Source organism: Corvus cornix, chromosome 4 (assembly GCF_000738735.6).
Source record: "Corvus cornix cornix isolate S_Up_H32 chromosome 4, ASM73873v5, whole genome shotgun sequence".
In the NCBI taxonomy this organism is placed as follows: domain Eukaryota; kingdom Metazoa; phylum Chordata; class Aves; order Passeriformes; family Corvidae; genus Corvus; species Corvus cornix.
The window spans coordinates 24,625,529-24,639,761 of record NC_046334.1 but is presented as its reverse complement, the minus strand read 5'-3'; the positions used below and the strand labels follow the sequence as shown (position 1 = coordinate 24,639,761).

General features: G+C 36.0%; 1 protein-coding gene across 2 annotated transcripts in view; it reads left to right on the top strand.

The window, feature by feature from the left end:
- GUCY1B1 (guanylate cyclase 1 soluble subunit beta 1) overlaps positions 1–12,527 on the top strand; it is a 42,423-nt gene extending 29,896 nt beyond the window's left edge. For both annotated transcript variants that reach the window (XM_039550774.1, XM_039550775.1), the window contains exons 6-14: positions 562–792; positions 1,304–1,420; positions 2,254–2,387; positions 3,096–3,293; positions 4,954–5,191; positions 6,012–6,152; positions 7,300–7,454; positions 7,771–7,897; positions 11,205–12,527. In XM_039550774.1, coding sequence (XP_039406708.1) covers positions 562–792; positions 1,304–1,420; positions 2,254–2,387; positions 3,096–3,293; positions 4,954–5,191; positions 6,012–6,152; positions 7,300–7,454; positions 7,771–7,897; positions 11,205–11,228 — 1,365 coding nt within the window. In that variant the 3' untranslated portion in view covers positions 11,229–12,527. The remainder of the gene's footprint in view (positions 1–561; positions 793–1,303; positions 1,421–2,253; positions 2,388–3,095; positions 3,294–4,953; positions 5,192–6,011; positions 6,153–7,299; positions 7,455–7,770; positions 7,898–11,204) is intronic.
- The last annotated feature ends 1,706 nt before the right edge of the window (positions 12,528–14,233 follow it).

Genomic DNA, 14,233 nt, shown 5'->3' with positions numbered 1-14,233 from the left:
TAAGGACTGTGTATTCTAACATCTGCTCTATCCACTTTTCTTCTTGCTGTCGTTGTCATGCCCACCCTCTTAGCACTATTTAGTCATCACTAAACAGTCAGTGCTCTTTGCTGTTGTGTTATAGATCTTACAAACAGTTGTGATCAAAGTAAGTATTCGAGTGTTCTGTGTGATTCAAGACTCACCTCAGGTTCATTTCAGGGCAAGTGGCCACCCTCTTTTTCTGGCTAGTACCAGTAAAAAAGCAAGCATAACCTGAGCCTTGACTCCTCATTTCAGGGTTTGCATTTCACTCGGACTTAATAAATTGTATTTGGGTGATCTTCAATATGTTGCTCTTGCAGAGAGCAACTGTGGCTAAGCAAAGGCATAATTATTCACCTGGAATTGCAAAGACTACAAAATCAGAAATTCTTATTACAATACAGTATTTTTAAAGATGCGAATATAATTCTTGAGCTTACCTTTCTCCTCTAAATACATTCCTGTCTTCATAGTAGCATTTCACTTACTAATGAGTAGCAGAGTTTTCAATTTTTCATTTTTTCTTCATTTCTCTAGGTTATTCAACAGAGAAATGAGGAGTGTGACCACATTCAATTTTTAATTGAAGAGAAAGAGTCTAAAGAAGAGGACTACTATGAGGACCTTGACAGATTTGAAGAAAATGGTACCCAAGAGTCTCGCATCAGTCCCTATACTTTCTGCAAGGCATTTCCTTTCCACATCATATTTGACAGAGATCTGGTGGTCACACAATGTGGCAATGCTATATACAGAGTCCTTCCACAGGTTAGATGATTCTTACGCATGGATAGCCGTAGAAATTCATAGTGATAGATGCTTCACAGGGTAATTATAAAGATGAATAAAATAGATTTAGGATTCTCTGTCTAAACAGCATTCCCATGTAAGTGTATAATATTTACTAAATTGTGCTTCTCTTGTTTGAAAAAGGACTTGAAAATAGCCTAATTCTGTAACAGCTTTGTTCCTTATGGTCATGTCCATAGGCAGTAAGAGAATAATTTAAAATCTTTGTGATTTAATGGGGAAATGCATAAAGTATATATTCTCTTCCATTCAGTGTTGTCAGCTAAGAAAATGGAATATAACTGCGCTATATTATATAAAATATATATAAATAATATATATGTTTATAATTATTTATAATTATATATAATTATATATATAATTTTATGTATAATATATATACTATATAATATATTTAAAATATTGTATATTTTTATTATAAAGCATAACAATATTTTTCTTTTCTTTTTGCTGTTTTTTAATATTCTAGCTACAGCCAGGAAATTGCAGTCTGTTGTCAGTTTTCTCCTTGGTCCGGCCTCATATTGATATTAGCTTCCATGGGATCCTCTCCCATATTAATACAGTCTTTGTACTGAGAACTAAGGTAACTAGAGAATATTTTCCCAGCTTTTCTTTAAGTAAAGGAAGTGTGTTTTGGAGAGATAAGTGCAGAAAGCTCAGAATTCTTCAGAGAAAATTCTCTGCACAGTAATATGCTCAGCCCCTTTTGAGTCTTGAGCCAAGAGAGAGTCACAGGTATGAATTTGTGTGTAGTTGTTGAGCAGAATGTTTTATAGAAATGGCGAAGTAAATGTACTTCATGTCTGATGCTTTCTCTGCAAGGGGCTAGTCTAGTATATGGCATTGTATCAAAGTAAATGTAGAAAGGTAATTACATTGACTTTTGCTTCATAACAGTATGGCAGACAAATATGAAACGTGTTCTTGCTTGGGCCCGTACGTTCATACACAGATCTGTACCCTTTTCTCTAAAGAGAGCAGGAGATGAGGCGGGTGATAGGAACAGATGCAGCATGTAGAGTAACACCTACTACATTAAGGAGCCTGGTTATTTAAAGAAAACTGTACCTGAGAGAAACCAGGATGATTTCTTAGAGATGGTCACAGGCACAGATAGAACTTCACAGAATAGGCAATACTATTGTCAAAACTATTAAGAAATTATGTGGAAGAAAACAAGGAATTATGAACATGAATGTAAAGAAAGATACCATGCGTTGTGTCTTTAAGGTAGCGAATAGCAGTATTAAAATACAGGTAGTGCGTGGTGTTCAAATAAGAAATTAATCAGGGTTTAATGTAGGCTGTAAGTCTATTCCAAATATTCTCACTGCCTTCGTAGTGAATGCACTTATATACTAGGCCTGGTGCATAACACACCATTGCCCTTACACAGTTGTGACTTTTCATCACCAGGAGGGGCTGTTGGATGTGGAAAAGTTGGAGTGTGAAGATGAACTGACTGGCACAGAAATCAGCTGCTTACGGCTGAAAGGTCAAATGATCTACTTGCCTGAAGCAGACAGCATTCTCTTTCTTTGTTCGCCAAGGTACTTCAAACCTAGAGAGTTCTATAATACTGGTTTCCATTTTACAATTACTAATTTTAAGAACGCTTATGAGAGTAGTACAACAGAGACTAATTGGTTTGAATATTGATTTAATTGGTTTCGATGTGTTTATACTAAAAGAGGTAGGAGCATTTAAACATTGGAACTTGACTGATTATTAAATACTCAATATAAATATTGGGTTGCTCTGGCCCAGTTTGTACAAATTGTTATTCCTCATATTCCTTTTTCTTTTTTTCAAGTTTCGTCCTTTGTTTTTTACTCAGAGAGTGCTAAGAAATGTTACAATGATTTGGTTTTCTATGTGGGTTCATGTATATTTGCAGTAGTTTTATTATAATAGATCAGTGATAAGTGGTTGGAATGGGGGATTGAATGGAAAGATCCTTTAGCTAAGAGCATGTTAAACTAACACATCGGATTATACAGTTACAATGCATTAACCTCCTGTGTAAAGGGGAGAGAGGGGATGATGACAGAAGGCAGCCTACCTTTACATAATCTCACTTTAATTTGTGTGCTGTAGTACATACATTTGATATGCTCATGGAACTCATAATAAGAATTCTGAAGTTCAGAAGCTTCAGCTTTCTACTGTTATTCAGCAGACTCTGCTGTTTGAATTTTAAATGCTCCTCTGGCAAGTTTAATTTTATCCATATTATTATATACTTCTCTGCTTTGCAGTGTGATGAACTTGGATGATTTAACCAGGAGAGGTTTATATCTGAGTGATATTCCACTGCACGATGCTACCCGTGATCTGGTTCTTTTGGGAGAGCAGTTCAGAGAGGAATATAAACTGACTCAGGAGCTCGAGATCCTCACTGACAGACTGCAGCACACACTGCGTGCACTGGAAGATGAAAAGAAAAAGACAGACACGTAAGAACCAAATCCCCATTTTGAGCTGAAACACTCAAAGCAATATATTATTTATAGCTACCCTCTTTAAAAAATAACAGAATCTTGTAAGGAATATCAGAGATAATCAGGACTGGTAATTTTGGAGTCAAGAAAGAACATTTAATAGGGTATTTCTTTATTTAGGTTGTCAAATGTCACCCACAGTCTAGGCCATTATATGCCTAGATGTTTTGATGGCTCCCTCCCTGATAAGAAAAGTTATAAAAAGTGAGCTGACAATTCTTTTTTATTTGTGAATTACTTAAAATTTTGGAAACTTATATGCAGTCACTGTAGCAGAGGTGAATTTGATGAATGCCCAAGTGCTGTTGTTTGACAGAGTCCAGTAAACCAAATTTGTCTTTCTGGGACAGGTTAACAGAACAGAAAAACATAATTTATAAATCTTGAAAATAGTTCGTGTAAAGCTGAAATTTTGCAATGGCCTAATGCTATGAATTTGATTATAGTTACTTGTAGAAATGAATTTGGGTTTATCTAGATATAAGTACCTAAAACTAACACATAACAGTAAGTGTGCGCTGGGCCCCAAATCCAATTCTGCAGATAACTATAAAGTCAAATTCAAGGGTCATTACTCTCTGGCATCTCAGCTCAACAATGACTGGCAAATTAAACAAAAGCTTGTGTGAAAAGTAGTGTGGGGTTCATTTATAAAACATAGTCCCATCTCTGTATTAATTCTATTGACAGATACATTTTTTCTGTAATGGAGTATGGAAAAAGGGATGGACAGGAGAACCAGAGAAAACAAAGCATAAGAAGTATCTTTTCCTCTTCATGCCTTTTGGCTTGCTTTAAAAAGTCATTTTATCTTCAGGAATTCTAGCCTTCATGGCAGCTGCTGGAACAGACAGTGTCAGTTACTGTATGATGTGCCAAAAGTATTCACTAATTATAACTCATGCAGTAGTGAACTTGCCAAAAAGGCAACTAATGAGGGTTTGTGCAGGAGGCTGTGTACAAAATGATGTTCAAGGTTTGTGAAACAGTCAGAGATCTTCAGCTTGTCCACTTAGATGCGTCAGGAGGGAAATGGACCTTAAGATAGCAGTTAGAAAGTTGAAGGAATACACATGAGAATAGGGTGAATTTCTGTGTGTGATTGGATTTTATTTGTGTAACTTATAATATGAACAAGTGTTAATATGTCATATAGACTAGTAATTAAAGACACTCTAACCCTAAAAGCAGCATGCTCAACAGAGAGTAAGCATTTAGAATGCATGAATTGATCAGAGGTGGAACAACTGTTTGATCCTCTTCATGGTCTTTTTAGCAGTTTTTATGGTTCTGTGAGCAAAAACATACTAAATAAGCTGAGTGATCCAAGACACTATTAACAGATCATGTCAGAAGAATTAGTAATATATGTCTCATTTTGTTGATAATTTAGATGCATTAATGTGTGTTTGAAATGGCATGCTGATGTAGATCAGTTCCTGTTTTCCAAAAACATACTCTTCAGTAAACATCTTTTCTGTTGCTTATTGATGATGGAAGTATATTATAAACCCTGTGGGGGGGTAGGAAGTTAATATATGAAGAGTGGTGCTGAAAACACCTTTCTTCACATTCTCTCTGTTTTGTTTGTGCCTTTCTTTCCTTACCTGTGTAGATTACTGTACTCTGTTCTACCGCCATCAGTGGCAAATGAGCTGAGACACAAGCGTCCTGTTCCAGCCAAGCGCTACGACAATGTCACCATTCTGTTCAGTGGCATTGTGGGATTCAATGCCTTTTGTAGTAAACACGCCTCTGGAGAGGGAGCCATGAAAATTGTCAACCTTTTAAATGATCTTTACACAAGATTTGATATTCTGACTGATTCACGAAGGAATCCATTTGTTTATAAGGTAAGCATAGATTTTTAAAGTATCTAATCTGTTACTTTTCGATAATTTACTATCGTAAATTTTCCGGTCTTTTCTTGGATTTTAGGCGTTTTAAAAAAACCCGTATGTTCTCAGTCTGATATTAGATATCTACAGAAGAGTATGTTGGTTATCTCTAAATGTGTGAGGGAACATAAAGTGCTAAGTTCTCATTACGATTTCTGCAGTTACCCATTAGGTGCACATACAAATGTACTTCCACATTTAGCATATGTGAACTTATACAAGACATTTGTGGTTCTTCTGACCTTGTGCTTTAAGTTTTTCAGTCCTGTTCCTGGGTCTTCTAGTTGTAAATCATAATTTATTACTCAGTTACTCAATGTGAATTTCATTCCTTCATTAGGAGTGAGGTGTAGTTGCAAATGTGGCTGGTAGCAGGAAGGTACAGAGAGAGATACATATGTAACCCATACATATGTCCATGTGTTTGCTTGTGTGTTTATATCTATGAAGTTCATTCCTGGCTTTTACTAGAACTGAATTTTATGGCCTGTACTGTGTGAATCAAGGGTGTGAGTCAGAACAAACATAGAGCTCAGTTTCGTTGAGAAGACACCAGAAGAAAGACTCAGGTTTACACAATCACAGTGTCAATGTAAGTTGTTACGTGGTGGGTTTACAATAAATTCTCTTCAATAACAAGCACAGATGACAGTAATTAGGGTGATTTGAATGAAAGGGAACTATTTGAAAGGACAAGCAGTCTTGAAGGAAGCACTACATCAATTCTAGTACTCCAAAAGGCATAATAATAATTGAAAAAAATCTGTCTTTATAGGTGGAAACAGTTGGGGACAAGTATATGACAGTGAGTGGTCTACCAGAGCCTTGCATGCATCATGCACGATCTATCTGCCACCTGGCTTTGGATATGATGGAAATAGCAGGCCAAGTTCAAGTAGATGGTGAGCCTGTACAGGTTAGTAAATGTGGGCTTGAACGGAAAACCCGTTCTTTGATAGGATGATAATGCTTTGAAATACGATAATGCTCTAGTCCCAGTCTGTGCAAGCTTTGTTATTGTTAGATTTTGAGACTGATTTGTACAAATAATTTGAGAAGTCACATGTAGCTGTGACATGTGCAGTTCCCAGACCTTAAAATGCCTATTGTGCTTTAAAAGGTAAAGGACTAATTTAGGTCCACATCATTTATGTCAGTTTTCTGATCGTTTCAATATAATCAATGAATTCCTATTGTGCATCAAGAAAAATCTGTTGAGTCTTCTTCAACTCAATGAACAAAAGAATAATATTCCCTCCCTGGTATTTTTGATTACACCTCAGATTCTCCTGTCAGAATGAGAAATTATTGCATTAAAAAGAGCAGTACAGTTCCATAGACAGTTACAGCAATGACTGCTGACACTAGTGTGTATTAGTGGAAGTTCACACATTGTGGGACTTTACGGAGATGTTGTGGCACTGATAACAGAATTGGGCAAGCAGCATTGGCTGTCCTCATCAGAAGGTTGTGAGCAGAAAATGATTGATTGCAATGCATATTTCTATTTACATGAATGTTACCATTCTATCACCTAGCTTAGAGCTGTGTAGTTCACTTATCATGGAGGAAAGCAGTGAGAAGTGATTTGGGGCTTTACAATAACTGTACCATGCTACAAGAACAAGCTTCTCCCTGTCCTATCTCTTGAGCTTCTGAATACAAAATACCATGATTTTTCCTTTGAGAAACATCTTTTTTTCTTGACCTATGCCATCCATTTCTGCACCTTCTGAGTGCTCACTAAACACAGACCTTCAGAGTATGCCTCTCTGCCCACCTTTTTTCTTTATTTTCACAGTATATAATAACAGCAGGGTGCATGCTGGAAAATTACAGAGTTTAATTATTCATGTGGAAGTCAGAGGCACGACACTGTACTAAAGTTAAAAAACAGAGAAGTGACAAAACCCACAGAATGAAAGGCTTTGAAGAAGCAGGAGTAGCACATTGGAAAAATAAACTCTAATAGATAAAAATGACATATACCCTGTATTTAGTCAGAAGCATCAGATTACTTACCTCAATTTTGAATATTCAAACTTAATTTTTTCTCTCTAAAGATAACAATAGGAATCCATACTGGTGAGGTAGTCACAGGTGTCATAGGTCAAAGGATGCCACGGTACTGTCTCTTTGGAAATACTGTGAATCTAACAAGCAGGACAGAAACTACTGGAGAAAAGGGCAAGATCAATGTCTCTGAATATACTTACAGGTGAGTGATGTATTATTTTTATTGGTGTTGACATCTTAAAATAATTCACTTTGTCAGCATACCATAAAAGTTTTTTTGGAGTTGAAAGTGACAGTCCTCTTGCAAACATTATTTAAGTATGTGACTTCCCATGAAACTGTTTGGCAAACTGCATTATGATACACAATTACTGGCATGCAAACATAATAATGATGTAGAGATAGATTTGAATCTTTTGATAGTTTGCTCACATACCTGTAGCAAGTTTAATATTTTACATAGTGTGTGGTGTACATGTAAAGCGCATTCATTTACATGTTTTCTCTTTCAATTTCAGGTGTCTCATGACACCAGAAAATTCAGATCCTCAGTTCCACCTGGAGTACAGGGGTCCAGTTTCTATGAAGGGCAAAAAAGAGCCAATGCAGGTTTGGTTTTTGTCCAGAAAGAGTACAGAGACAGAGGTATGAGTAACTAGAGTGTAATTTTGTTCTTTTCAAACAAGGTGTAAACATTAAAAATTTAATCTAAACCACTGAGATCCATATACATTTTCAAAACTAAATGTTCCGTAGAAAAAAAATGAAGAGTTTTGTGCAGCGCTCTTTCATTAACACATTTACTATCTTGACAGTACTTGAAAGTCCTTGATTATTTGTCTTTGCAGTTTGTGTGGTTCCTGAAAGAATACTTTTGATTTCAAAAAGTCCTTGAGGGAATGCCAAGTGTTTAAATATTTATATCTCCCTCTTACAGATTTCTGCACTGTACTAGATTTTGCAGTATAATGTCAGTTTCTGTTTAGCTGACATGTCTGGTTATCAGCACTTCAAAATTTGCCATGTGCTTTCTTGCAGTGGGTGAAAAAATGTGCCTTCAAATATTTAGGCAACAGTCAAGCAACTACTTGCAAGCAAATTTACACCTAATGTGTATGGTGGTCTCTTAACCCCAGATGGCATCTGCTTGTTCAGACTGTTGCATGGCAGAGGTCCCACTTCAGAAATACACAGGGTGAAAACTACTTCTTGTAAATGACATATGAGCCAAAATCGTCAAAATGAGGTAGGGTAAAGCTCTTCAAGCACTGAGGGCCCTTTAAGCTTGTGCCTCAGTTTCAGAATTCTGGGCATGTATTATCCAGAATTTCAGTAAAAGCCAGTGAGATCTAGACTCAAAGTGTGCTACAAACTTAGACAATGAGGTTACAGTATGCCAGCTGCTTTGCCATAGCTGAGCGGGCGCATACGTTCCATCCATTGTCAACAGGAAGAAAAAAAGATAAAAGTGATTTACATAGCTTGAATTTTGCCCTGAAGCAATACAAAAAGAACGAGTTTTCAGCTAATGTATTTAATCTTAAAAACACACTTGACTAAAATAATGAAAGTCATCAATTACCTTGGCTGAAATAATTCTTGTAAGTCAGAGGAAATTAATTATGTGTCCGAATACTCATGTACTTCTGAAAAAGTAATTTAGGCTGTTAAACTCTTTAGGCTTTTTAGGAGATTTAATCCAGATTTATTACTACTGGTACCCAAGTATATGAACACTGACTTTTTAATGGTAACTCCCAGTATTAACCCTGCATTTTAATCCTGTATTTTAATATATATTACTTAAAATTATATTCTGGGTGCCACTTTTGAGAATACTTTTCTATTCTTATTCTGCAGTAAGATAACTATAATTTCACATGGCTACCATTATTTCAAATCTATTGTTGTATTTAAAATATATTTTAATTAAACACCTTTCACCTTTTTTTCTGCATTATAAATGTCCTATCATTTGTAGCAAGGCACGTTATAATTTTAAATCTAAATTTCAGAGAGGTACTGAGTCAGGTGGGTATTTTCCTTGTTTCAGCCTAACACATGTTTAATATGAATATAAGGTTTGTGTAGTTTGAGACTTTAAATATTGCAATTGCCTTTCAGAGATCTTGTACAACAGTTGGTTTTGTTAATCCTCACAGCAGTCCTGAGAGGCACTTGGTAATACAATTATCCAGTAATTGAGCTTTGTAGAGGGAGACATGGGGGCAGGAATAAACCTGACCAAGAAACACTGTGAGCCTGATTTTCAGGAGCACTTAAGACTCACAGTTTGAGCACACTCAAAAGGTCTTTCTAATTTTGTTAGTTTTTGTTAATTCTGAAATTCAGATATAGATGTAATTCTTAGAGGCAGAACGACTTCTCCCATGACAGGTGTCTCTTCTAAAGTGTACTAAGTTTTGGAGCATAGATTAGAAAAATGCATTGATGTGACGATGTGAACTGATAATCATTTTGTCAGAGGTGATTTTGAAAAGTGAAATAATACAATCCTCTAATCTTTAGATTCTTTTTCACTCCCTGCACAATTTCATCTGTCCATACACAAAAAATGCACAAAGTTTTACTCTTTTAAGATTTTCTGAACTGTTTGCAATTTCTTGTGTGAAGGTACTCTTCATGGGGTTTTTTTTCTGGCACTTTATAGGCTGTGCATAATAGTTTTAATCCAAAATCAGAAATCAGATAACCAACGTTTTATATTTGATCACTTTAAAGTAATCACTTTGCTTTAGTCACGGGTGTAGTCTTGATTTTCTTTCCAGAAGTTTTTCAGAATGCTAATATATTACTGTGTGCAGTGCCATTTATTTCAGGGGGACTGTACATAACAATAAATATGGCATGTTACCATATATTCAGAAACTAATTGTAAACTTCTGAGAGGTCACTCCAGAATATTGCAAGAAGTGCCATATAGAAGTAAATATGAAAATATTTCTTAAATCATCCTAAAGATACTTCTAATAATTATGCTTTTACTGTGAAGTTTTCTACCTCCATTACCTTTAGTCTAGGATCAATGCTCATCAGTGATGTATTTTTCTTTTCATTATATCCGTTAGAGGGTTATTAGCTCAGCATTTGCAAATCTATCAGAGTAATCTTTTACTCTGAAGACCGGTAATAAATACATGGTGAGGAAAAAGGACAGAATATTTACAGATGCCATAAGAGATGTGAAACCAAGGCTTAAAATATGCTTTTGCTCTACTAGGCCTGTAGGAAATGGTAGGGTTGAAGCAGCTCAGCATGCCTCAAACTTGATTCCTGGGTTGACATCTCTAATATCAGTCCCCATGAACAGCAGTTATTTCTGAGAAAGACCTAATTTACGAGAATAAGTGTTGGTTTGGAGTGCTGCTCCTTCACTTCTTTGCCACTTCTATCTCTTCCATGATACCAGTACAGCAAAATGTAGAATTGCATCAGAAGCACATAGAACAAAGCAGCTGTGACCAATTACTCATTTTGCATCTGCTTGTTTGCGTGTTATAAGATTATTTATTACCATCTTTATTACTTTAACAGAGGTTCAGGTGAAGTTTCTCTCTTGAGAAACAGATTTGTTGTAAAAAATAAATCTTGCCGAGAGCCTCAAATGTATGACTGCAATTTTCATTCCTCCCCACTTTCTAGTATCTTTCTCTTCTGCCCCGTTCCCATGTTACTGGTGGGATCAAGTTGAAATGTCTCTGTCAGAGTTGGTAGTTCACCAGGGCATGTAGGAATTGTTTCATTCCTACATAAAATACATACGAAAGAAATACATGCACTACCTATGCTTTTTTTATTATTATTATTATTATTATTATTATTTACTGATACTGGTTGCAAGTTGTAAAATGTATTTTGTCACTGCATTAACCCACCTTGTTGCTTCAAAGAAAATTCCTTACTTCTCAAATTCTGCTTGCATGCTCTCAAGGAAACAAAGCAAGATGCTTCCTGAGCTGAGGGAAGAGGAAGAGGATGCTGAATAGGGTGCAATACTGTCTCCAAATAGGGTGCCAGGCAGTAAGGTTGTGTTATGGATGTTATTTCACATTATATCTCCCACTGCCATGTGCAATACCATTGTCTTTTGCCCTACTCCTGAAGTCATACTTACCATTTTTCTCCAGGCTTGCTTGCTAATTTTTTGTCCTTATTGTTTGGTACTGTTATATCTCTGCTATGAGCATGTATTTCAAGCTTTCCTTTTTTTGATATGCATTTTTGCATGTCAGTCATGTGACCATTCCTACCACCAGATAATATTGAATGAAACCATGTAGTATGCACACCACAACTAATGACTTCAATCTGATGCTTCGTATCTTCATCTTCATCTCTGAAGTACTGTGGTTATGTGAATTGATGACATTTCTGGAAAGATAGGTATTTCAGTTGATAGGCAGAACAATGAACCTAAGGAACTGTATTTAATAATAATACCTAAAGCGGCATTATAAAAATTATTGTATAAATGTTATCAGATTTAGTTCTGCTATTACCATGCTTCCCATTCGTTTTGTGAATGACACTTGATGCTCTTTAAATTCCTGGTTAGAAAAAGGGTTCTCATTTGATATCATCCTGCATTTTCCCTTTGTGGACACTCTGTAGACATCTTCTGTATTGAAAGGGGACGGCTGTGTTTCTGATACTGCCATTTGAAGCATGTGCCAATGTACTTCTACTGAAATGCTGTTCACTTGCAATGTATTTCTCATTCATTTATATAAACTAAATTAAATTGTCATATTAATAATAGATTACTGGACAATTTCAGACCACTTGTAGTGCATTGATTCTCATCTGATGTAGCCCCTGGAGTTGAAAGGCATGCTGCTGGGACGTGGTTGACATGGTTGCCTTTTGGTTTGGTCTCTCTAATTTCAGAAATGATCTAATTTTATTCCTTGAGAGGACCTGGTAATGTTCTAGGCATCATGACATAATTAAGGGATGTAAAGCTTGGAAAGGGACATGGTGTGTTTCATCAGCTGATACAGTTAGTAAAAGTGGACAAGGTTTCAGATGCATAGACCTTCCATAACTTTAATATATAGTACATTTTTATGTGAATAGTATCTGTTCTTATATGACTGATCATTTCTGAATATTTGCATTATAAATAGGATAGTGCAATTACTTTGTGTATAAAAATTGTCTATATCTAGTATATCTTACTAGCACAGAATATATATGTATAAATGTTTCATGTTAATGTGCAAAAGAAATTGCAATAAATTATTTTTTCCACTGACTTCTAGAAATCTTGGGATTTTCTTTTGGTATAAAACTTTATTTCATTGTTTGATATCAAAACAAGTATTTTCTCCATTAAATAATTTGCAGTTTGAATTTAAATAAATTGTTGAGTCATCGGTCCGATGTTTGTAAATTACCAAGTGTCTCACACATTCAGGTTAATGGATCACATCTTCAAATTAAAGTAGTGTTCAAAATATTTAGGTTAATGCTTCAGAAATAGTAGTTGAAGTGACAAAAAATCCATACACCTTCCTTTGAAACTCCTGGACGATATTTAACAATCAAAAATGATTAGCCATACACTTGGGAGCAGGATGTACCTTATCAACCAAATTTCCTTTAGGAATGGGAAATGAAGAGAGGAGAACACATACTTGCTTCCCCATCATCTCACTGTCGGACAGCAACACATCCCAGCACACCATCAGAGGTTGCCCTCACTCAGATAGATACACAGGAGTAATTTGGATTGATCAAGTTGTTCAAGCTTACAAAAACTCTGAAGCACATGGGATTTGTGACAGCTGTGGTTGTGTGTTGATGTAATTCATGCAAATGCCTCTGAAGAAACTGAAATTCTGTATCACACTTCAAGCTAATGGAAGATGGTGTGCCAGAAAAATAATGCTCTGGGTTTATATTGTACCTTCTTAATAATTTCAAAATATTAATGCTCCTATTAAGCTACTTTGTAACGTAACCAGTTTCTTAAAGCATAGAATAATAGCTCATATTGTGTTCATGTAGGAGCTTTTTATCTCAGTTCAGTTTAGGCGCTTAACCACTTCTGTTACTAAAACTGGTCTTAAATGCTGCATTCAACTACTAAATTTATGGTTTGGTTAAATATTACTCTCAGCTAACAGTTAAACACTTCTGCAGGTATTTAGTTCTTTTATGAGTGTTCTACTGCCTCTTACATTTAATTGTAGAGATTTGCCTTTCCAATAGAAGCTCTCCAGCTGAAACATGAGGCAGAGCAATTACCAAAGTCTGTTTCAAAGGTCTTTATAAATGGATGTATTTTATTCTGGTATTTTTTGTAAAAAAAAAATGGAACAAAGAGAAGAAAGGGGAAATCAGCCATGAAATTGCAAATTATGGAATGCTTAGTTATTTTCAGTCTCCTGGATCTTATGCATTCCTTTGAATTCAGACAGGCAAGGCAAATTGATTTTCGGTGGTGTTTGTGCTTTGGCTGTGCAGGGGACTCTGTGACTCCACTGCTGTCTTAAAGTGGGCCCTGCAGTCAGCTTCCAAACTGCTGATTCAGTCTTTGGTAGGAACAACCTCTGGGAACATAATTTCATCTTTGATTTTTTTTTTTTTTAAACAAAATGATAAACAATGGATGAGATGCTCATTTGGATATCTGCTTACAGGATTATCACAAAAATGTCTTCACTGAAAGGGTGGTCAGGCACTGGAACAGGCTGCCCAGGGACGTGGTGGAATCACCATCCCTGGAAATGTTCAAAGGGCACACAGATGCAGCACTTGGGAGTGTGGTTTAGCAGTGAACACAGCAGTGCTAAGTTAACAGCTGGACTCAATGGTCTTAGAGTTGTTTTCCAAACTGTGATTCTCTGTACAGGACATCCTCCAGGAGGGACACGTGAGGTTTTTTTATTACTTGGTTCCAGTGTTTAAGGTGGTAGTGCAAATCATATCCGACTGGTTCCAAGCTCACTTTTGAAA